General features: G+C 39.9%; 1 protein-coding gene across 1 annotated transcript in view; it reads left to right on the plus strand.

Annotated features, from left to right (window-relative positions):
• Positions 1-14,335: 14,335 nt before the first annotated feature.
• Positions 14,336-25,863, plus strand: part of LOC135467040 (uncharacterized) — a 34,779-nt gene continuing 23,251 nt past the window's right edge. The window contains exons 1-11 of the mRNA XM_064744801.1: positions 14,336-14,371; positions 16,582-16,776; positions 17,153-17,200; positions 19,115-19,181; positions 20,229-20,265; positions 20,669-20,727; positions 21,535-21,864; positions 22,856-22,936; positions 23,495-23,509; positions 25,025-25,203; positions 25,591-25,702. Of these exons, the coding sequence (XP_064600871.1) occupies positions 16,616-16,776; positions 17,153-17,200; positions 19,115-19,181; positions 20,229-20,265; positions 20,669-20,727; positions 21,535-21,864; positions 22,856-22,936; positions 23,495-23,509; positions 25,025-25,203; positions 25,591-25,702 (1,089 nt within the window). The 5' untranslated portion in view covers positions 14,336-14,371; positions 16,582-16,615. The remainder of the gene's footprint in view (positions 14,372-16,581; positions 16,777-17,152; positions 17,201-19,114; positions 19,182-20,228; positions 20,266-20,668; positions 20,728-21,534; positions 21,865-22,855; positions 22,937-23,494; positions 23,510-25,024; positions 25,204-25,590; positions 25,703-25,863) is intronic.

The raw sequence follows: 25,863 nt of genomic DNA on the forward strand, positions 1-25,863 counted from the left end.
GTGCACCTGTAATCACGTAGAAATATATATAATATATATATATATATATATTAGCGTTTTGCAGGGTATTTTCTTAGCTTTTCAAATCGAACGAACTGACACTGATTCCGGTAACATAGGTTCAATATATACACTTAGAACAAGAATAAATGTATAAAGCTATATAAATGTAGTTTCTTATAACAAATAGCAGAGCAGCAGAGGTCTTCCTACAGTATGAATTCCCATTGTCTATGTTGCCTATACATTTACGTAAACACATGTCGTTTTGTAAGTCTAGTTACTAAGCCTATGACACCTTAACTCGCAAACTTGATGGTTGAGATCAGGTCGATATTTCTCTTAGTGACCAGCTCTGTATTTATACGAACGAGGAAAATTAAAGTGTTTGAATTGCTTCATGGATTGCTGTGTCTCATTTGGCATTTATTATATTGCTTTATTTATTTTTTATCTTTATATGACCGCGTCAGGGGCCTATTATGGTTAGAGCGTCCGCCCCAAAGTCGGAAGACTCGGGATGGCGCTCAGCATTGAGAGGTTTCAGCGAGGAAACAGGACTGGTTGATCCGGTGTCAGTATAATATGACTGGGTGAGGTGTCTTGCCGGCTTCATTGCGGCAACACTTTGACGGCATGGACTCACCCTGCCACAAGAGGTTATAATATATGTACACACACCTATAACGACTCCCCGTTGTCATAGGACTGAAAGGGGCCTCCGTGGCTCAGTTTAGTTAGCGTTCTAGCCTAGCGTAATGACTCAGGAGCCTCTCACCAATGCGGTGGCTGTGAGTTCAAGTCCAGGTGATGCTTGCTTCCTCTCTGGCCGCACGTGGGAAGGTCTACTTCTAAGCGGCTACTTGCTGATGGTTGTGGCTTTCTCCCGGGCTCTGCCCGGTTTCCTCCCATCATACGAACACTGAACATATGGTTTAAGAAAGCAATAAAGGTTCTTTGATGAACCTGTTTCAAAGAGATTTATAGGAATGGTTCTTCAAAGGTCCTTTAAAAGTTCTTCCTGACAGATTGATAACTGTTCTTCAAAGAATGTTCTTTCGCTTAATGTACCAGTCACAGTTATTTGTAGCACTTTAAATGATTACTTTTAAATATAAAAAAAATAGCAGTTAAATGAACTCCACCGTCTTACAAGGTGTTAAATCACTGCAAATATCTGTTGTAGTCAGTTTTGTTGGTAGAGGAAACCGGAGGTTCCGGATAAACAATAGACTCCATCTAAAACATTCCCCATGTGACACTATTTTAATCTGTTAAGCGAGATGAAGCGGTCACAAATTTTAGGAAGACAAATTGCTCTAATATCATTGAAGGCTACTTAAATGCTAAAACTAACATTATACATGACGTAATATTTTACGAGCACAAATTTTTCTTGCAGAATTTTTGTTTTTTATTATGTACATAATTGCATGTTCAGGATGTCGCCATAGAAGCAAATTTAACCACTGTACCCTAGGTTCGCTCTTGTAGGCAATAACAGCATTTCCTTTGACACAGGCCAGAATAGATCAGATGTAACAGATACTGAAATTTAAAAAAAAAAAAAAAAAAGACAAAAATTAAACCCCAATAAAGTACCATCTGCAACAATATAACTAGATGTATATATATAACCCCCAAATACACAGGGATACGTGTAAGTATACCCACTCCAAGAATATGTGTATGTATTTGTCACAACACACTGAGCTAATAGTATTCAAAGGACAAAAATCAGACTGAGAACAATACTGAATTAAAAATATGCCCAAGCTGGAGTGACTGCACCAGAATTTTGTCCACACTATGTTTAAATCACTGTAACAATTTTTATTACTGAAAAATCCTTTTTCTGAATTGTTGCCAAATTGCAGATAGTGAATGGCTATGGCTAAAGAGTGCATGCAGAAATAAAGGTTGTCGTTTAGACCATAACTAAGAATGCAACTGCTTTATACAGGATTCAGTTTTGATTTAAGTAATGTACTTATTTTAAGAAACAGCATTTGAGTTGTGATTCAAAAACACAAATGCAGGGGGACTTTGCAACATGCATATGCTGGAAATCAAGGTATGCAGATTTATTTGTAACTCATGGAAGATAGGGAAAATGTTTCACCTATTTCCATTTCAGGTTTTGAAACTTGTGCAATAGTTACAAATTATACAAGGCCTTGTGCTGTCAGGTACCTGAAAATATAGATTTAGGAATTAATATTGAAATACATTTATGTGACAAAATGCATTACCAGAATAATGTGTTTCTTTCAAATGTAATTTTAAAAATTTTGTGCCAGTTTTTAGTATTAAAAGAAGAGGCAATTTTTTTTCTTGGGTCAGGTGTTTATGGCAGATACAGGAAATTTTCCTGAAATGTTTACCTATTTCCGATTTGGTTTATTATATGGAACTCCTGACATTGTCATAAATTATATCAGTAAGGCCTCATCCTGCCTGTTCTGGTCGGTACCTGAATAAAAACCCAATAGATTAAGGAATGTGTGTTGAAATATATATACTTAAAATTACAGCTCCAAACCAAAGGCATTGTAATTCAATACCAACGCAACTGCTCAAAAACGAAAACTGGCCACTTGATGAGTCTTTGTTTACATGTTCAAACTCAAAAACTGAACATTCCCTCGACAAATCTGACCATATTTGTTGTGCTACTGTTCGTTTTGTTCAACGGCTGGCTCTGCATTAACTGCGTGAGCAATTTCCACACAACGGAGACAGTAAAGATACGATATAAGATATGTTGTGTTTCCCACACTATTGGCAAAGAGACTTGCCTGATATGTTGCTCAGGTAACTGTCTTAGTCCACACGAAATACGTAGTCCGTCAGGTAGCTTTGCAGTCTGGTCTAGAAGTGGCGCCACTGCTTGGTCAGCTGACCTGGGGTCGGGAGACTCCGGGCACTTTCGGAGCTCCCCAAAGATGTACCCTATAAATCACTACACTCTTCAACGTATTCTTAAAATGGGGGTTCCCCAGGGATGACAGATTCCAAAAATTTGCTGTGCCGATACACCACTCCCTCTCTCAATGAAAAAGGAGGCAGGTGAGTATGTGTGTGTGTGTGGCAGAGGGGGGGGGGGGGGGGGTAAGGAAGCAAGTGGGGAAGTAGAGGGGGGAAGGCGGGGAAATCGGGACCAATCTAAGGGGACACAAACCATATTGGAATAGAGTTATTACAAGCATTTAATATAGTTTGGCCAATATTACAAGAGTGATTAGAGATAGATTAGAGGTATGACCTATTTACAGGTTGTAAGTAACCCAATTCCGTGTTGGAATCCAGTTTTACCTGGTACAGGTATGGTGTAATCACCTGTATGACAATGCCCGGGCCTTTCCATGGGGTGCTTAATATGCGGCGCTTAATATGCGGCTTTGGCCCCTCACCACAGCTTCACCACGACGTCCTCCTCTTCATATTGACATGTGCGGGTCGTAAGATTGGGCGTTGGCGTGCAATTTCGTGGGCTAACTGCGAGTCTGTGGTTAGGTCCGGAACATAGCCATCTATAGGAGTAGAGATTTGCAATGGTACTCGAATCTGCTGATAAATTCGTTGACAATGGCCCTGGCTGTGACCTCGGCGGTTTGCGAAGAAAGGGCGATACACTCGACCCCTTTAGTGAACTGGTCTACCATCATAAGGACGTACAACCTGGAGAGTTTTGGGGAGGGGACCTAAAAGTCCAAGTGAACTCGTTCCATGGACGCTCCTGCTTAGTACGACACCAAGCTGTGAAGGGAATGGCGGTTTGCCTTTTTGTTTCTGCTGCATTCCTCGCACGAGGCTACATACGCCTTCGCATCCCTGGACAACACATGCAAAAAGTATCGCTCTCGCTCTCGTATTTCTGGCCTTCATCCTACATATACCCTGGTGACCTGTCAAGGGTATGCTATGGGATAACTGCAGCACCTGTTCTCGCTTGGAATGTGGGATAATCAGCAGCTGACGTTTATATTCTGTGGGTCCAGTTTTCCACAGTCTCCCGTCGTCGTCTAAAAGGAAGCGCGCACGGCTGATCCAATAGAACTTGGAGACGGGATTACCGAGAAACTATCAGTGGAGGACTTGCCTTCTCTTAAGTCATAAGAAGAGCGGCTGCAGGTCCGGGTCATGGTTCTGGGCTTGAGCCATGTCTTGAGACTTGAAATCAGACAAATCAATACCCTGGGGTGGGAGATCTGGTGGGTTGAGGTTTGGGATGAGTCCCGAAGTCATTGGTTTTGAGGGGGAAATGGTACTTGGGTGAGAACAGATGTCTGGCCATCAGTTACAGTGGGGTTTTGGCGACGGACTTTCTTTTTGGCCGTCACAATGTCGACTCGCACTGGCTGTGAATCTTGCTATGAGACTCCACGGAATGGATAGTTTGGTTAGGGGTACAGCGTCATCGACCTACGGGTGAAATGCGAGCCAATCTTTATGAGCTCGAGTACTGTAATGGCAGCCACCAATTGGTAGATCTTGGAGTCCATTCTGCATGAGTAAAGGTCGACATGAACTTGTGTCAGAGATAATCGACAAACAGTCTGCACTGACGCCCAAGCAAGTAATGGCGAAACTGTCGAGTGAATCTGACGACCGCCAGTAATTCCTTACTGTTAGTGCAATATCGTCATTACTCTGGGGTACGGGAATAACTCCCGTAGGTTATCACCCGTTCGTGTCCGTCTTGCACTTGGATAATCTCGGCACCAATCGCCAGGTTCGACACATCTATATCCAAGATGTAACGGTCAGTGTGAAAGCTGTTTGCTGACGAGAAAGACTTTTTACCTGTGACTTTCTACAGAGGGGCGGCAAACTTGGCGTAGATTTTGATCAATGCTCTGTGGTAAATCGCAAAGCCGAGGAATCGTGCGACATTTCGGGTCTTTCTTTTCCTGGGCGACGTCTTAGTACTCTGTAAGTAGGTTAGCCACGTCTTGGGATTCCTCTGTCCTCAAATTGACGGAAGAGCGCTTCCACAGACCCTATAGATAAGGGTGAATTGTTACACTCGATGGTATATTTATTTATTTATTTATTTGATTAGTGTTTTACGCCGTACTCAAGAATATTTCACTTATACGACGGCGGCCAGCATTATGGTGGGAGGAAAGCGGGCTGAACCCGGGGGAAACCCACGACCATCAGCAGGTTGCTGGCAGACCTTCCCATTTACGGCAGGAGAGGAAGCCAGCATGAGCTGGACTTGAACTCACAGCGACCGCATTGGTGAGAGGCTCCTGGATCATTAGGCTGCGCTAGCGTGCTAACCAACTGAGCCACGGAGCCCCCCTTGATGGTATCAAGTCTTTGGTTGGGAAGTGGGGTGGGGAGCAGAGATGGATTCTTCTGCCAAATGAGGACCAGGGATGGCATTTCTCACTAACTTGGAATCAGGGGAATACGGATGTAGGATCCAGGGAAGAGGCGGTGGGTGTAATCTCGTCCACGGTGCGTGCGTCGCCAATCACCGCCCGTCGTTTCAGGATGATTTCTTGGTCAGTGACGTTTACTAAGCATAACTTTTGGTTTGATTCCCCTACGGTGAACTGTACGAGGGATGATGACTCGTACACCCGATGTAGGCTCTACCACGTAGTCCGAGTCTTCGTGTACTTCACAGATCACGCGGACGACAGAGTTTGGAGGACCATAACCCGTGAGGTAAATGTAGCCCGGGATACCCTAGCGGGTGCTGACGAATTTTCCAGTAACAATGCCCTGTTTCAGGTCAAGCTGTGCCTCGTGTCTATTCAGGAAATCCAGGCCCAGTAAAATCTGATCTTTTACCGAGGCAACATACCAATTTTCCTATTGTCCTAAGGTCATACGTACTGGGTCAACTACGAAACCCTTGACGGTTATTTCACGACCAGCTGTATGCATTATCATTTCCTTGAGTGGGGGGGGGGGGGGGGGGGGGTAGGTTGTGCCAGTTTATGGTAAAAAGTGTCTGAGATGATACTGACCTCTGCTGCTGTATTTACAACGGCCTGTGCTCGTGTACTATCAATGAATACTGCTACTTGTAATGTCGATCCTGACCGTAGATGTCGGATGGTGATTTCGGAAGGGTTCTCTTCTGGGATCGCCTCTTTGTTGGAAATTGAATCTGCATTTGAGGACAAGTCCATGATAGTAATGGCCTGTGCCCGATGTGGGAGGCGGGGGGGGGGGGGGGAGTCGTACACGAACCAGGATTATATTTGGTTGTCCGGACGCGATTTGGTGTCTCGCTTCTCGCCGAGAGGGCATTCCCGCTTAAAATGGGAAGTAGAGCTATATGTGAAGCACTGAACTCTAGAGGAGGAGGGGGAGGGACTGTGTCGTCGGCGTTCCATGCGTGAAGACTGTCGCTCTCTGGACACTCTTATTCCCCGAGTGAGGTCGCCCAGCCTGTTATGAAGTCCCGTTTATTCACTTTCAAGGCTTGTCGATCGACTTTCCATGCTATAGGAATTGCCTCTGGAATCCCTATCTTTATCCCTGTTGTTATGGGTTCTTTTTGGTTTACCAGGTACTGGAGTTATGTCCCCTTCGGTATTCGCTGCGCGGGTTTCACGTCTCGATGTACTTTCATATAAGACTGTGTGCTGATGCCAGCGGATTTCATCTATAGCCTCTTCAATGGTGTTCAGGCGAAGATTAGAGGCTGTTTGTCCAGCTTCCTTGATAGAACCGCATCGCTGCCTGGCGGTATACGTGCGAGTCGGGCAAGTCTGTGTGCATCCGTCCGTCCATCTGGAGGCCTCTGCGTAGCGGGAGAATTTTCCATAAATGGCTTGCAGCTGGTTTTGCCGTTGTAGTTAAAGACCTTGGGTAGGGTAGGTGGTTTAGGTACACGCATATCGTGTTCCTCTGTGTGTGTGCTCCTGACTGGCCCCATGGGTGGGACTGAGTACAGCTACATGTACGCTGGCCTGAGTGGAGGTACTGAGTTCTATCATCACTAGTATGTGGTGGGGCTATCGTCAAAGCGTATTAACTCTGCAGGGTTGCTATACTCGTCTCTTGTGTGGTGGAATCCAGCTTGGCTGAATTGTACTAAAGGCTAAGTTACCTGGTGTATTGTGTGTGGGTGGATTGGGCTTAGGCGGTAATTATCACCCATATCTCCTGATGCTAAGGGAGGAGTCTGAGGTTTGGCATTGTCAAGCAAGTCCATGTGTTGTAGTATGGCTTGCTACTGTTGTTGTCGTTGCCTAATTACATTTAATAAGACCTGGGCTGAGTTGTCACTCTGGGTGGGGAACAAGGGGTTGCTAGTGTGTCCGGAGCGATCTTTGACATTGCGTGACATTGCGGTGTGACATTGCGTTGCAGTGTAGGTGTGCGTAATTCCCCGGATTGAACGGCCCTAATGTCAGTGACGTCATTGTGAATAGTGAGTGTTTCCATATTACGGCTGGCTAGATCGGGGCGTCTCGTGACTGAGCAGGTATAGGTGGGGTAAAATCTATCTGGTCCAGTAATTCTTGGGTGACCTTTAAATGAGGTATCGTGGCTAAAGTCTCCGAGGTTATGGGGCGAGAGTCACAGCGTATCAGTATGATGCGTCGGCAAGCTTAGGACCAATGCCGGGGAGGCTTAGCCTTATCGCCAGTGCTGTGTTTGCTACACTATTGGCAACAAGACTTACTTGATATGTTGCTCAGGTAATTGTATTAGTCCATACGAAACTCCGTAGCCCGTCTGGTAGCTTTGGAGTCTGGCCTAGAAATGTTGGCACTGCTTGGGCAACTCACCTGAGATCAGACACTTCCGAAGCTCCCCGAAGATGTACTTCATAAATCACTATAGATATCCAACCTCATTTGCTGTCATTCGGGCATTTATGACCGAAAATCCCATTTTATTTTTTAAGTAAGATAATCACGTCATCAACTCAGGATAAAAATTAGAATGCCACAACAAATGTTGTGGAATGATCCACTAAGGGCAAAGTTACAGGAAAACATGTACCTTTTGGTCCGAGGAAACGGTCGAAAAAAATATGTCAGCAAATGCGTGAAAAGTGTTTCATCCCATAAGGCATAGAGGGAGATAATAGCTCAGGGGAAGTAACTGAATTAAAGCATAAATTTTCAAAGTTACATGTACGTCCACACTGTGAAATAATTTTCTTCGCAGAATTATTTTTACACAATCAGTGCAAAATGCATCTGTTTATACGATGTGAACGCATCAAATTTAAGCAGGTCCGCTTCGGAAGCAGTAGATCCAGGGTCAATCCTGGGTCGAGTCTCACCTAAGACCTAAGGTTTAACTTCCTCGCTTGGCGTTCAGCATGAAGGGAATAGTGCAACGACTGGTTGATCCAGTCAGCGGGCACCTTACTTGCCTTCGGTAAGTCGTCTCAGTGAAGCAACACTAGATAAAAGAGCGATGGACAAAAGGAGGCACATTACATGCACTCTAAGGATTCCTTGGTCGTCAAATGACTGAAAAATTGTTAAGTACGACGTTAAACCCCAAGCACTCTCTCACTCAAATTTAAGCAAAATCACAGTATTTAATTCGCAAATTACTGCAATACACTACAGACAACCGGAAATGAGTATTTAGCAATAAAATTATCTTACCACATTTACTGAAGCAGTTAAAACAAAGATCAGCATGAGTTGTGTACAGATGTAATACAAATATATTACACCTACCGATCAGAAAGTAATCAGTGGCCACCGATGTATTCTAAAAAAGATCAGTCAGGCAAAAGCTACGTGGCGTTTCACATGTTTCGTTCGATAATGGCTGTTTTCAACAGAAATGGTAGGCTATGATGCAAACGATCATGCACAGTCACAAGACCAAATAAGACTCGTTTTCATTCATTCTGCAGAACCTTTTGCTACTACAGAGAATCTTTAGCTACGAGGAAGAACCTTTGAACTGGCCAACTGCGTTATTTCTTAAGAAAGTTCTTTGAAGAACCATACCTATCACAAAGAGCCTTGAAACACCCTCTTTTGTAAGCGTGTAGTGTAAAATAGTCAACGTGTGCTGTTGGAGGTTTATTGACTCCAGAGATCAAGGAACAGTGAAAGACAGGGTATGTAGAAATTCCATGTTGTCCACGCTCTTGACTGTACCTTTAACACGACAAACATAATATGGTCTGATCTATAGCCTGCTGGGCCAATCCAATTCTCCTCAGTATCCTGTCATCAGGTATGAATCGTCTAAGTATCGCCTGGGTATTGTATCATACACTGTATATATATGTGTACTCGTAAATCTCTTGAGTTGGCAAGAATGAACGCGCGGTACATTAACGGCATTAAACTGACGGACTATCACCTTGTGCCTTTAATTACCATAAAAGTCGAATCTTGTAGAAATTTACGTTGAAATAATCAAACATCACTGTGTACATACATTGTTGTGTACATAACATTTGCCATTCATTGTACAAGATGTACTAATTGTTCAGAAGAAAAACCCCCACAAAAAACATTACTTTGTTCTCCACATTCAGGACGACAATGCATGACTCAGTCTTTACCTTTTAGCGTACTATGTGAAGATTCTTTACAGTTATTCAGGCATGCATGGATTACACAAGTTCGCTTACAGGCCTATGTCCGGTTACATATATGTATATATAGCTGGACAAGCGAGTATATAATACTCATATATACTGAATATTGTGTCAAGTGGGCTGTTTTTTGACCACTATATATGGATGAGGTTGCATATATAAACAAAAGGAACAGGCCATAACCTCCGATGTCATTATCTGTTAAATATGCCCTGCCTGCATGTTTGTTCTATTCGATGGGAAACATTCCTTAGTTATATACTTTCATTTTTCTGACAGTAATTAATCCAGAGGTCTTAAATGTTGGCTCAGATGGCTAATGTCCTGCTTTTCTTGTCCGAAAAAAGATAATAGCACCACTGCATATTGAATCACTCAAATCTAACACTCGGCAGTTTGGATTGTCAACCGTTTATTCTGGGTGGGAAGCGGTAAAGGCTGAAAGCATCGAAAACAAACAATGAGGACGAAGTTCACAGCGGAATATAAACAAAGAGTCATACAAAGTGCATCACTTTACAAGCAAGGGACCATACTTTGAACAGAATAAAGCGTAGTTATCAAGAGTTAACTCCCTTGTATTGATTTATCGGGCGTGACCTCTGGACTATAAGTGTACTGGTGCTGTACAAAACCTGTGATCTGTATGCTAAAAGTCAGGGATTTGCCGTATATGTTGTTGTAAAGTTCGAATGTTTTCTCCTCAGCATTCTCTGATATCAAACACACACAATTCACAATCTCAATACGTAAACAAGAGATTGTCATGAAAGTTTCTATATACAATGGGGTTGTCCAGTGCATTAATCCGCTAGGGGGCGCAAGTGTCTATGAGTTGTTGACATCAACAATGGCGGACGCATTAGGCAGTAAACACGATGAGTGATAGCGAGTGAACTCGGTGATAATGCCACAGTATTGCTGTGTGCCTCAGTGTAAAAATGCATCTGCAGGCCATACTTTTCCGAGAAACAAGCTGTTAAGACAAAGGTGGAATGTGGCGATAAGAAGGGTCGATCCTGTTACTAAAAAGGTGTGGGAGCCAGGTCCGTGTGATCGTGTGTGCGGGGACCACTTCACTGATGACGACTACTTCGAGAGCTCATATCTAGATTTGTTTATTTGAAATATACAGCTTGTCCATAATCGAATCATATCCTGAAATATTGTTTTTACACTCCACAGCTGAATTCCGTTTTCTCATGGACAATAAAACAAATCTAATCTTGTCACAAGGCCAGTAATGTTGTTGTTGTTGTTTTAGTATACAAACTCTCGATCCATACGTCATACTGACAGCTTGTGAAATGCGATTTCCTTCCTCATTACTGTATTCTTTTTTACTGACAGTTGTAGATTGATTTTGTGCATGTGACTTTGTTATTTAGGTTCTGTGTGACTAAATGCAACATACAATTTCAACATGTGCATGTACATGTATACAACCAATCCACAATTCTTTATTACTGTTTGGTATTCTGTTTTATTTCAGGAAAAAGAAAGAAGTTAAAGCCAGATGCTGTGCCCTCCATCTTCAAATTTTCTGGTGCTCTGTCTGCATCGGCCTTGCGAAGGAAGTTAAGGCATGAGAAGAAGACAATTTCTCTTGACTGTGTTGGAAGGAGTGTCATAGCAGACATTGGAAATGAAGTTGAGCTTGAAACAGAATCTCCAGATCCAGACATTACAGCTGAAGAACCGATTGAACTCACACCAAAATCCTGTGATGCTGCAGTAGAATGTAGTCTTCTGTCAGATTTTGACTAAAGTCTGTTGTTCAACAAACTATGCCAAAAAGTTTTGCTAAACAGTTCGGTTCAACAAGAGTTGTGTTAGACGCTACAGAGGTACCTATTGCCAAACCAGCTCATGTGAATACTCAGAGTGTGACATTCTCCACTTACAAAAACAGGAACACTTTGAAGACCATGATTGGATGTACCCCTCGCGGGCTAGTTAGTTTTGTAAGTGAAAGCTAGGGAGGTTCTGCCAGTGATAGACAGATCATAGAAAGATCAGCTTTACTTAACGGAGATATGTTTAGTCCGAACGATAGCATCATGGCAGATAGAGGGATTTTAGTTCAAGATCTTTTTGCCAATCAGGATGTGTTTGTAAATACCCCAACAATGTTAAAGGGAAAATCACAGTTGGAGCCAACTGATGTCATACATGACCGACGTATTGCCTCAAAACGAATACACGTTGAGAGGGTTATAGGCTTGGGCAAAACCTTCAAAATTCTTCCAGCAAGCCTTTTCTTCCCTTTTTTTATAAAATAAAACTTAAAATTTAAATAATTTATTGAATTCTTTGGGGGTATTTTGGGTGTGTGTGGACAGTATCAAGATAATTTCAAGGTATTCACCCATACCACGATTTGTTTGATACTGCGGGATAAGGCCTGGCTGGAATGCAGCGAACTGGAACTTGTCTACAGAAAAGACTGGACCTCAAATTATCACAGATGTCAAAAATATAAAATTAACTCACGTTTTTCTTCATAGCAGCCTTAACAATGCCTGTGAAATACACGTCACATTTTGTAATGTGTGTGCTGCAGGCTGTAATACGCTGGCTTTCGACTAGTCTCTTTCCCTTCTCAAGAGCTTTCAAATCCTGCGTCATGTTGTTGTCCACTGCAATCCTATATTTGAAGTAACCTTCGACTTGTGTGGCAGTAACTTTTGGAAGCAAGACCTTATGTTCTGGAACAAGTTGCTTGAAACCTTCCTTAGGCCAGTTAGGCACGCACTGGTCGGGAAGAATAATGGTGTTTTCACTTTGAAAATTTCTGTTTCTGTCATACGCTTCCAGCCTATAATTAACAAGGGCAGAAAAAAAAGAATTATCTGAAAACTGGGGATAGGAACACAAGCAGAAGTGCTGATCAACAACCATGACTTTTATGGTTATATCCATTTTTTTTAAAACCATATTTTCTTTTACCACGTGTAAAACGTAGGCCTAGCTACATGTAAATTACAACAACAACACCGACGCTGACACGTATCTTTCATGCCAAAACAGTGTGATATTTGAAAAACAATTGCATAAAACATCAAACTAAAAGACTACAAACCTTTCAATCAGTGCTTCCTTCCGACCTGACAATGCTGCCCCTCTCTGCGATAACTCAACTTTTAATTTAGTCACTGTCCAGCCAGCATACGTGGAAGTAGCCATGTTGAACCACTACCACTCATGGACAGCGGCTCCCCCTGGCGGGAGAGTTTTGGCTGGCTAGCCTCATTGTCACTCACACTGTGGTGAGCTCCACCCTTACAGAATCTGTCAGAATACATCGCTTCGTGCGAAGAAGCCTCATGGAGTTCTCGCGGGGTTAATACAACTGCCCTCCGTCGACGGGCTAAGGCATGATGTGAATATTAAACAGTTACGTCAATGATTGACAGCACAGTTAAAGCGTTGTGATTATATAACAGGCTCTTAACCAATGACGTTTGAATATAGCTCCCGCTGTTTCGGCTGCGGCGGCAACAGGTCTGAGGCTTGCCAAATTAAATACCTGGCCAAAGTCGCTGGTTTACTCGATGCACTCGTGTTTCCTCCACCCTTGAAATACCTTACTGCTGTCATTATCAGCGAAACTTTCTTGAGCAACAAATTTAGTACATTTATAAAACATTAGAAAAATTTTTGTTGTAGGCTACATATGTAAAGTTTTTTACCCATATGCATACGCAAAATCTCTAAACTTATTTTATATGCGTACATGCTTATACACACGATTTTCCGCAGACAAAGACATAGTGATAAAAGCTTCGGAAATACATATAGGCCTATGACTTGTCAAGTCAAAACTACAAAACAGTCGTATTGTATATAGGCAATGGCAGCCATCTTTGAGGTAAGGGCATACAAAGGGCAATACAGGCCTACACAAACTTACCTCAAAGATGGCTGCCATTGCAAACCATCTATAGGACTTCAGATATGACTATATGTATATGCCTATTGCCTGTTGTACATACATCTCTACAGGCCTATATAAATAAAGAATATAGGCTTGTCATTCATATATTTATGTATCTGATTGGTGTTAAGATGTACTTAAGAGTAGTTTCTGCTTTCACTTTGGCCTATAATACACGACGGCGGTCAACATTATAGTTGTTGGAGGGAAACCGGGTAGAGCCCAGTGAAAACCCACGACCATTCGCGGTTCAAGTTATTGGCCAAAAGCCAGCACTCGACGCACAGATCGACTGTATGGGTGAATGCTAGAACGCTGTAGGCTCCCCACCTCTATTTAAACCCCATGATTTATCATCAACCCTGGTCCAGGAGAGGGCAACATAAGTACCGGGTAGCCTAGGTACACCTGGAGTGAGGCTACCATGCAAGCTTGAGCTCACATAGTCTGTAAGCATGAATTGTATGCGATTGGTGGCAACTGTTAGAGCTTCGGACTGGGATAAAATATTGGCAGACATCCCCGTTAACAGAGATGTGCTATCAGTGCATATTTGTGCACTTCTGCCGGCAGGTAGGGCTGTATGTATTGATCTGCAGTACACAAAAATTTAAATTACCCGCCTTTTCCGGAAATTCCCGAATGTATTGATATTTTATAATCAGTTCAGAATTGCATGGGGAAGTTATGCTGATGTCTCATTAATCACTGCAATGTGGTCAAAAAATTCTGCTCTTGAAAAAAGATACGTTTCCGTAATTTGCGCCTTCTTGCAAAAAAAAAGTAAAAAAATAAAAATCTTATGACTGATCATGTGACTTTTAAAGCGACCAAAATGGCGGCAAAACACTGACCATTCTGTTTGACATGTGACCATGGTAATTATGAATTGATGGACAATTTACCGTTTTGCCAATGTTGTTTGAGTTGTATTTCAGCGAGGCTGGAACTAAACTCGAGTGTAGTGGATAGAATTGTATGTGGAAGTTCGGCATACGTAGCTTTCTGAAAAACTAACACGAACAGGAGCGTATCTCAAAGCTCCTACCATAAGCTCAGCTTCGGTCACATTGACTTCCACTCGAATCCTACCTTGTTTCTGCTATCCCCCGATTCGCTAAAACGCCCGAAATGTAATATGTTAAAGCCAGCATTGGTAAGCCATCTTTCAACAGTAATTTAGCCATTTAAACATTCAAATCGGACAACGCAAATCAACGCCTGCCATGTTTGGTTTTTTTTTCCATCTTCGGGCAAGGTGAGGGCCGCGAAAATTTTATCCCACCCAGCATTCTGTTTACTGGGTATGCAATTCATAAAGAGAATATTGGTAGGATAAAATTTTAATGGCCCATCACCTTGCCTAAAGTTGAAAAAAAAGTGCTTTGTGGACAAACAGTTCAACCGACATCTGCTTTCTCAGCACTGCTAACCTCTGGCTGTACTTTAATTAATTTCCTTTACGTCTCTGTTATACAGTGTTATACTGCTATTGTATATAATTGTAGGCCTAACTATGATAATCGTGGGTTGCACCATTGGGGTAAGGTGTTGAGTAATTATAATACTGCAGCTGTCCTGTTTTATATGCTGATGGATGGAGAGATACAGAGGGAAAGCTCACGAAATTGGGTGGGTAATTTATTTGCTCAGACACGTATTCTTGGATAAACATTACAGGATTAAAGAAAGTCAGCCTGCCCGTAATTCAACAACATTACATGTGCTACCTCCAAATAAGGAGGGAGATCCTTCAGCTTGCATGATTAGCCTGCCCGCTACCATATAAAGGGCCTGAATTAACAGTTCAGTAAAAACACCTGCTTTCAATTAAGCTATGTCGCGTGTTGCTTTTCAGTGTATGGCTACTTACCACAGCTAACATAATGACATGCTACTAATATATATGCATCACGCAAGGTACCCTGTCTCATACTGAAACCTGTTGCCATATAGCCTTGTTTTGGATTGGTCTTGATCAGCCCAATGTCTGCAACTTTCACACTGTAGGCTACCTTCATTGATCTATCAGTGTATAGAGCAGGAGAGCTGCCATAACTGTTGAGAAGTGACTACTTGCTAAACACTAACAGTTGCCATTACGCATACCCTGAATGACCTAAAATTCATCCACAAAAGGGCATTTTCCAATAGAATATCATCCCATGTTCCAAGCAAACCTCAAAACACCTTTCTAAAACCAATAGAACACTCAGAATCAGAAAAAATGTGCAAGTTAGTCATGAGCGAAATTTATGGTAATTTAGAGTGATCCAAGGTCAGTAGACTTCTAGTTAACTATATTTACTCGGTGAGCTATTTTACAAATTTGATAATTATCATAATGATGTTTTTCTAGGTGGACTAAGCCCAATTTGTGCCACTTATGTAGTAATGATATATCCTTTTGGTCCAAATTTCTGTAGTCACCTATTATGAACTGATATGGGAAGATAAACCATCCTCTTTCCTTCCTTGTGTGCTTACATAAGTACCTGGTGAATGCTTATGCCAGCATGAGTTGGTATATAAGCATCAAAATAAATGATGATCAAGTATACAAAGGTCTGTACAATGTCCATCCCACTCCGATGCCTACCTGTCCGTGAAACTGTTACCCCGATCTTGCAGAATGTTTAGGACCATGCTAGGACTGCTTAGACTACATCACTTTCACAAAAGATTACTGGATAACTAGTCTTAATTTATGAAAACATAGCTCTGATCTTGTGCAGTAGAGTAGACTGGCTGGCTAACTGACTGGCTTTGGATCCTTATTTGGCCACAAGAAAGAGTTCATTGTTAACATGTCAGATAAAAATTGTACTTAGGCTTAATGATTTTTCCTCTTTATTGAAGAAGTCTTCATTTTGTTACACAAATTTGTTGGAAAACTTTTCTGAATTTAGCTTTGAAGTGCTTGGAATGACAAAATTATGAGGCAAATGAGGTCATCTTCTCTTCCTCCCACTATTCACCTTCTCTTTCTTCGTGAGCCTTTGAGCATATGGATGTTCACAGGATTTCCTCGAAGTATCATTTAAAATACTAATGAAATAAGTAAATAAAGCTGTTGTGTGTGTTTCAGGTGTAATATGACCAGCTTGAGGTATTAGGCTGAGATGTTTAAGACCGAGCCCAGCTCGCTGCATGTCAAGCCTCTGACAGTTTGCCAATACCTGGTGGCAGCTGAAGAGAAAGTGTGGGGCTATGGCATGGTGGAGACGGAAAACAGTTATTCCCAGGAATCACAAACCAGTGATGTCGGCAACCAAATACTCAGGTAACGTAGATTTGGGTGTATTATGGTGTACTGCATTAGACTCAGAACCGTGCGTGGGTTCAGTGATAATAATGAAGTCAAGACATTGTTTTGTAAACGTTAAAGGGTTTCTAAAGCTTTCAACCCACATGCCAGCATCTTTGTCAAGTATTATTACATTATGTCCGAAAGAATCACAGTATTTATGTTGACTTTACGAATTGATTTCTGTGGAGGGAAAAAATGTTATTCTGTATCTGTTTCTGACTTATAGTATTGCAATAATATTGAAAGGGAATTAAATTTCATTTGTAATTTTTACACTCAGTGATGACAGATTAAAGTTTCCAAATGCTGGTTTGTTTTTTAAGGTCTCTCTATGTTTAATATGTTACAGGCATGGGACAGCTGGAAGGAAAATTCACGACTACTTCAGTAACCTAGAGTAAGTGTCTTCTGTGGTGTTAAAAGTGCTTTTGTACCATTTCCTCCTGTGTAAAGTCTTGCGTGTATATAAGAAGGGAAGAAGTGCTGTAGCATAATGCTCAATCCGAGATGATGTAGTTTAGTTTCCCAAAGTATTAGTTTGAGTAAATAGGTTTTATTTAGTGCATAGAGATTATCAGTACACTGTGCAACGGCAGTGCAACCGCAGAGGTTAAGAGCAATACAATGGTGCAGATCAGCATTAGGTACTGATAATCTGTTTATCATATACTTCCTAGTAAAGCTATTTTGGAACATAAATATCCAGGTATGTACCTTGTACTTTGTTGATTTGCATAGAATCTGATAACACAATGGCCTGCAAGACTCTTCACAGCCATTATGTGCACGTGGAGTTCGTGCTAAATATAGCATATTTCAATAGTTCACAAACGCAGTTTTTAAGAAGAAAAAAAAGGAGAAAAAAAAACAACAACACAAAGTCGTGTAAAATATTAAAAATGTAATTTGTTAAACATTTTGTTTAACAGAGCTTTTAAAAACATTTTTCTATCAATATACTGTCAGTTTTAGAAAAACCAAAAATCTTAACTTCATCAGGACTTTGACTGGTCAGTGGCATCAAGTGGTATAATCCACATTTGTAGGTGCCAAAAACAAAAATAACCCTGAAGTGAACATGCAACTTCAATAATTTACAAGATTAGTGAGTTGCATGCCAGTGTGGATGATAGAATCTTTCAAAACTTCTGAAGTTTCTGCACAGGAAAGTTCGTTATCAAAGTTAGTGGCTATCAGTACTTTGGCAAAAATTCAAGTGGAATGTTCAGTTTGAGAAGGCTGCTCCCTAGAAATCTCTGCAACTGTACTTGTGCGAGTGTTATCGTTCACATTGTGTGTGAGATTTTGTGAAAAAAAAATGCATCCTTCTGCAATGGAGAAGTACTGGATGGGACACGAGTCCATTTCTTTCGATGTACTGGGTTGGTAGCAGGGCTATGCTTGAGGTAGAAGGATACGTGCAAGTGGTGCATTTGAAATGATGTGGCTCATTGTTTTCCTGCATATCAACACGATGAGAAGCTACAGCGTAGTTGTTGATGCTTGCATACAACATTTTTGTGACCAGTTGCCATACCAGCATGAGGAAGTCGTGTACACGCAGTTTTACTAGCATTAGGCTAAGTTTCGTTAAACGGCCAGGTAAGTTAGATTTTTTGGCCATAGTCTTCATTATGGATTTCAGAGTTATGGATTTTCTCATTGGCTGACATTTATTCCATACACTACTGGAATCTTTCCTCCTGTAGTTGATGCTGAGGTAAAATGGCGATAATCGCTATTGTGCAGATGGTTTACACGGTAAATCTGGACTGAAATGATAGCTGAATGCACCACGGAATGGAATCTGGTCCAAAAAAATCATCAAGCAGATGACACAAGAGGACGATGCCAATAATTATTATAAACAGTTTGCCTTTGATAATGGCCTGCAGACACTGTAGAAAAATTAACCTTTTTCCGTGGTTTTAAGGACAGTAAATTGCCTGTTCATGTAAGTAGGTCCACACTGTATGGAAATTTCCGTTTAGAAAGACAGGGTTTTCCCAGCCAGAGGTCACCCAGTGCAAAAGTTGTTCGTCATGTGCGAATCTTAAGAGGATGGTGATACGGAAAGATATCGCACGGCACTGTATCAGGCTGGTAACACACATAGGTATATGATAAATATAAATAGCATCCGAGAAGAGTAACCCACCTTTAATGCCATTTGCTCCTTGCACAATATACACTGTATTGAGAGAAAATGGCACAGAGGAGTTGAATTGCCAGATCTGAAGATGGTTATTATTTCAAGAGAACTACTTCTGTAGGTCTGTTTTATGGGGGAATATTCTTCTTATTTTTACAGAGCCAGAAAATGTTGTCTGAAGTTGAGACTGGAAGCAAGGAAGACCACCTTCACTAACATACGACTGGTAGGATGTCATATCTGTCTGTGTGGCTAAGCTTTATAATGTGGCAATTTCTAGTTGACTTGTGAAAAATGTTAGGCAACCATTGCTGACATTATTGTACTAATCACATGTCTCACCGTGTTCCAGAGGCACAAATGACCTTTAGAAAACTCTCAAGTTCACAAATGTTCAGCTCCTCAATTTTCTCAAGCTTTTGTCTACTCTGTCTAACTTTTGGTGAAACTTTATTCAGACACCCATGTTATAGTAAATAAGATCAGTATTAGTTGTCTAACAGTTTTGACAGATTACATGATATCGTAGGACTTTTTTTATTACCTTTAGCGATAAAAAAAGTTTTAACTCAAAACTTTGCAATTGATGAGATGTCTTAATATAAAAAAGACTTGAATGTATTATTCTTACATAAATGGCTGTTTTGGAAAATGTCATTCCAAGCTCCGAAGAATACATTGTAACAGACAACACAGCAATCTCGCTGTCATATCAAAGAAACTTCATCGCGCACTATTCTGTGGATTGTATTGACCTTTATGCTGGTTATCATCTCCAGTTGGAAAGTTGCTCTTCACAGTGTTATGACATGCATGGAGAATAATATTGTGAGCGTGACGTGAATCTTTACTACACTATACTAGAATTTGATATACATTGGTAAGATTAAGTATTAAAAATCATGTTCGCCGTCATCTAAGTGAAATATTCTTGAGTATGGCGTAAAACACCAATCGAATAAATAAATAAATAAAAATCATGTATAGTAATGTTAAATATCAGACTTTTGACAACTGTTACATTTGCTGTGTTGTTATAATTTTGTTTCGACTGCAGTCGCCGATTAGCTCTTTTCAAGAAGGTTGAGGAGTTCCTTTCATTATTATTGTCTTTAAAGTTAGTACATCGCCTGAATTTGCAAGTATTTCACTTCAAGTTTACATTTTATAGCCAGTAATTTAAAGTTCTGATAAGATTAACAATTAGAGATGGAGCATTAATTTTTTATTCGTGCTAATTTATCATGTATCACAATTCTGTGCTCATTTCCAGGTAAGACACGATGGCAGAGATTCAGGTATAGAGGAAGGTATGGCCAACATTTACATCTCATTTAAAAAACAGTATTTAGATACTGGTGTACAAATCTGTTACAATATAAATAATATTCTGATCAATTTCATGAAATGTTAATGTTAGTCCTGTATCAGCCATAATCATTGGTTTGCCATGGTAACCAATTTTGTTTTCTTCGCGTAAAAGCTTGTGTGCCATCATATTCATGTATGTTAATATTTTTAATTTGCAACTTTAAGGCTCATTCAAGTGAATAAATACAGCAGACCTGAAAAACTTGATGTTAAACTTCAAGTACAAGTTTTCTCCTGAAATGTGAGTCATTTTAAGCCAATATATGAGTCAACAACAAACTGTTTATTTATTTAAAATAAAATAAAAGGATTTTGTTTTTAGTGTTGTTTTACTGTTTTCAGGTGCTATGATGAAGACACCTGTTGAATATCGCGCCAATGTTTCCCAGCTGGATTCAAGTGTCAGTTATATCCCTTATATTTATACTTTTTACTATTATGCCATAATTACTGAATCCAAGGGGCAATTTTTTAAAAAAATATAATGTACCAAAAAAAAAAAAAAACTGAAATTGCCACATCTCAACTCCAAAGTCCAAAATGAGTGATAAAGGCATAGTTCAAATCTCCACCAGGCCCTGCTCGCTTTCCTCCCACCATAATGCTGGTCGCCGTTGTATGAGTGAAATCTTCTTGAGCACGGAGTAAAGCACCAATCAAATAAATAAATAAATAAAATGTTTCAAATCTTGACTTAAGTTTTTAAAAACCAGCTTTTTGGAATGGGCCTATGAGATGTGTTTTCAAAATCAGAAAGAGTGGTACAAAATTGTCCATGTATTTAATAGGTAAAGATTACACAGTTTTCTCTTTTTTTTTTCCTTGTATGGAATTTTATGCTGTTGTTTTTTTCATGGAGAACTCTAACTTCATACATTTTGTCTTTGTTTGATGCTTTGAACTGCCTTTGCATTTTGATGAAGCGTTGTTTTTTAACCAAACGATATCAAGTCCATAAACAACAAGAATTTAAAATTCATAAATACGAGGAAAATTAGCAATTTGCCATTCCATGGAAATAATCAGAGCTTTGCTCGGTACAGACTTGCTAGATTGATTTAAAACTGTCATGTGTTATCCACATTTCCACCCTTGTTGCCACCACAACATTTCTATTCCTAAATTCTTCCTTCTCACCCATTGTTATTAGTGTTGATTTAGTAAATTTGTCAAGAAATTCAGAATTATCTTTCTGGTCTCCTTTATAGAATTTCCGTGTGTTCAAGAGAGCGTATATGTGTGCAGCCTTCCCTGTCCTGGGTGCTCCTGACCCACCTTCAGCTTTTACCCCCTCTCCTGTCCAGACGCCCACCACTCAGCGCTTCAACTACAGTGGCATCCTGAGCATCAGCCGACCCATGACCCCGCACTCCATTCCTGACAGCGGATTGGAGGAGTTCGAAGAAGACACAACATCGCTGATCCCGTCTGAGACGTTATGCGAGCTACTGAAGCGTGCGTTCAGATTATCAGATGAGAAATTCACACACTACGAGCGGTCCATCAGTGAAAGTTATGGGAAGCTGACACAGCAAAAGGTATGACGTGAATTAGTATTAAACAACAGGGCCCAGTTGTTCAGAACTGTCTTAAGACTTAATACCAGATTTGACTACAAGCCAAACCGTCAGTATTGTACTTGCCTCAAAGTAATTATGTAACTGTAAAGTATATGAACTGTAAAGCATATGAACTGTAAAGTATATGAACTGTAAAGTATATGAACTATATATACTGCTGTTCCATTTGGTCTCTGCACAATTATATTGGCTTGTGGGTTTTGTTAAAATCATGAATATATAATGCGACTTAATACAGTATTAGCTAATACACTTTTAAACAACCGGTCCCTGAGAGATAGGAGATTCCTTTATACGATTTTATATCGTTTAGGATCAGTCTTTCAGTGTTAACTTGTGAAATGGAGAGCTAAACACAAAATGCAGAAAAATTCCAATAGATCAAAGTAAACTCATAATTTTCTGAAAAATCATTTGTACGATATTTTATGAATTTTTTTCATAAACTGAATGCCTTCTGTATGAACTACAGTATAGAAGAGTAATTAATAGGCATAAAATCCCATTATAGTTATGTGAAGTTATATGTGATTTTAATTAATAAGTCGATGAAAAATTCTGTAAAATTATACATGTAGTTTATTTCTTGTACCTTTCCTTTTTCTTTTTCTATCATTTTGATGTTTTTGAAAGATTTTTTTTCACCTGGTACTGTCAAAATTCTTAACAAATTGATTGTTGTTGTAACTCTGCTTGTGTTTTGTGATTTATATTCTTTACCCAACTAACTAAGATACCACTCTTAGCAGCTTTTGCCTCTTTGAGGTTGTAATTTATGACATTGACATGCAATTCAGAACTGACTGTGAGTGTTACATTTATGACATGTAATTGACAGTGTTAGATGTTTGGTCGTACTAAACATGTACTAAACGTTTGGTGTTGTATCATGTGGCTAATTTACCAAACCGGTTTCAGAAAGTTAATTCTGTAATGGTGTGTTTTCCAGGTGTTGGCTGAAGAGTTAGTCAACCAGCTTGCAGCTCTGGAGAACAACAGTAATCCATTCTATAATCCTCACAGTTTCAAGGTCAGTGTTCAAGGTTAAGTGGAAAGCCTGAATTTGAAATGGATTTTTTGTTTGTCAACAAATCCTGGTCCATTAAAAAAAAAATGTCAAATCCATTTGTTCTCTATTTGTGGAGAAATTTATTTATTTTATTTATTTGATTGGTGTTTTATGCCGTACGCAAGAATACTTCACTTATATGATGGCGGCCAGCATTATGGTGGGAGGAAAGCGAACAGAGCTCAGCGGAAACCCACGACCATCTGCAGGTTGCTGGCAGACCTTCCCACTTATGGCCGGAGAGGAAGCCAGTTCATGGAGAAAGTGTGGCATGTTGTATAAATGTAAAAATGTGTATCTACTCAATCAAATCAAAGGGAACAGTGAGCTACAGACATATCATTTGTGCAAAGGAATATTCAAATATCTTATGAACTGTTTGCTGGTAATTTTTAATTTTAAACTTTATTACAGCCTGTTTAAACTTAATAATTGCTTGTACACTAATCATATATTTGAACAAATTTGAAACAATAGATGAATTATCTTGCTTTTTCTTAAAAATTTTCTGCCACTCAGGATGAAGACTGGGAGGTTTGTATGAAGTTGGGATGTTTTGTCATGATTTTACTGGCCACTAATACTCTTAACTAACCCTCTTCTGTGGAAGTATTTTTGTAGCTGTATGTTTCTGTATGTGATACATGCTCATGAAGAAACATAGTCACAAATATAGGTCCTAGTCATGAATTGTCTGTTAAAAAAGATATAAATTTTAAAAATTTCAATTAATAAATATTTGCATAAAAAAACATTTTTTTCCTCTGAACAACCAAGAGTATATGTACAAATGTTCATATGAATGGGTGTTGGAATTTCAGTTTTTTACTTCATTCCGAAGGTGAAACATCTGAGCTACAACCTTTAATGGGGCAAAGGGTTTTTCATTTTCTGCAGTAGAACTCTTGAAATATTGTCTTTTCATTTTGAAATATTTATGGCAAGTCTGATAGTGAAGTATGAGACTAAAAGTGTTACATGAGAAAGGTTCAACAGAATAAGGGTTTTTCTTGGGCTGATTTTTTTGGTTAAAATTTCCTGTTCCCTCAAGAATGGATTTGTGGTGAAAAAGCATGTACATTTTGTGTGGAAATATGGTTTTATTGGAATGTGCATTTTGATTGAATCCTTGGGTGTTTGGACATTTTTTGACATGCTGAAAAGAATTTGAATAAAAGGTAGAATAAAAAAAGTCATTAAGTTATAGGTTTGAAACAGTTTTGTGATTTTTTGTGAATGTGTTCTGCCATGGGTAGCGTAAGTCTTGCTCAGAATTCACTACATCTGGTGGCAGGAGAATACTTCTCTCTGTCTCTGGATATTGTGAATTCTTGAGGAGAAACTTGAACTCTGTATTGGTTTAACTTTTTAACTTGCTCAGCAGACATGTTCACAAATGTTGAATTGTAGTTTCACGTTGTGAAAAAAAACACACCTCAAAACCCATTAGTATTATGATTTGAAATCACTTTACATTGATGTTTTGTTCTAAATAATTAATTTAATAATATCTGTGCACTCTCAGTGTGAAAACCGTTCATTTTTAACATATAATCCACTACATATTTAAAGTTGCATATGAGCTTTATTTGCAGCAGCCATGGATGATATTTCATTGCATAGGTGTAATCAAGGCTGTACAATATCTTGGTTTTGTCAACAGATTCATGTCACTTTGGCTTGTTTGTTGCTGTATGCTGTAGGCCTACGTGGATAAATTGTAGAAATTAAGATTACATCCATGTGTTACGTACGCTTTGTTTTTAATGTCACATCACAGCTGTGCACATCTGGTTGAATTCCATCAAATTTATCCTGAAACGGTGCCTTTTAACTATTGACTGACAGAGGAAAATAAAACGACGAGATCATTATTCAGAAAGCCTGTATCAAACTTAATCTCAACCCACGGCCCCCACTAAAACACCAGGCTCTTTTTCTATTTATTTGAATCATTGTACATGCATGAAATGTGATACTTGCAGCCATTTACTGGTTCTTTTATTTATGCATGAAATTATCTGAAAACTTGGTGGTGTTGGTTTTCAGTCACGTATGGAGTCCATTCGTAAAGGTTATGACCTCTGGCAGCACCAGGAACGTGCACATCTGACGCAGCTGATAAACAAGTTTTGGCACTTTTCGCTCCCCTCCCCTGGGGCAAACTTCAATGCGGAGCTCTTCGGGGTTCATGAAGACTACAGGAAACTTCTAGCAAAACTGATCAGGTAACAAGGACTTCAGTGGCTCTAACATTATTCACAGAAGGTGAAGAATCTAGAAAGGAAGGAATCTCTTATGTCCATGGATTGTCTCTAAACTGTTCAGCTGATCGACTTCACTTTCACGGGTCGTATTGCTGAGGACCTGAAGATGACCACCAGTGGGCAATGCACCGAATAATTTCAACATCTTTCAAAGTTTTGTAAGCTACACTGCTTTTTTTTTTTCCTTTTTTGAGGAAAGAAGTAAGGATTAAGAATGGACTTGGAAGTTAATATCCAGACTGTTTTCTATATTTCTTGGAAATTTTTTGGTGTGTGGACTGTATTCTCACTGTTTTGTCTGGCATGCATAGGGGATTGTGATAAGTTTTCTTTTATCGTCGTGTTTAGGTACGAGAACCCTTACAAGTCTGAGCGTGAGGAGTTAGGACCTACACCGGCCAGTTCACTGTCGTCAGCATCTGTCAGATTGCTCAGGGAGTTCGGCTTAAGATATGGTGTGGTATGTACTAATAATTTCACTTGGTAATCCACATATCGTCATCATTTCCCACTATCCTGCACTGAAATTTAAATTAATGTCATAGCAATGGATTGTTGTTGGAATTTATAATCAATCCGTGCATTGTTATTCTTAACCTTTTCCCATGGTGGCAAGATGTT

This window comes from Liolophura sinensis, chromosome 6, assembly GCF_032854445.1.
Source record: "Liolophura sinensis isolate JHLJ2023 chromosome 6, CUHK_Ljap_v2, whole genome shotgun sequence".
NCBI classification, from domain to species: Eukaryota; Metazoa; Mollusca; class Polyplacophora; order Chitonida; family Chitonidae; genus Liolophura; species Liolophura sinensis.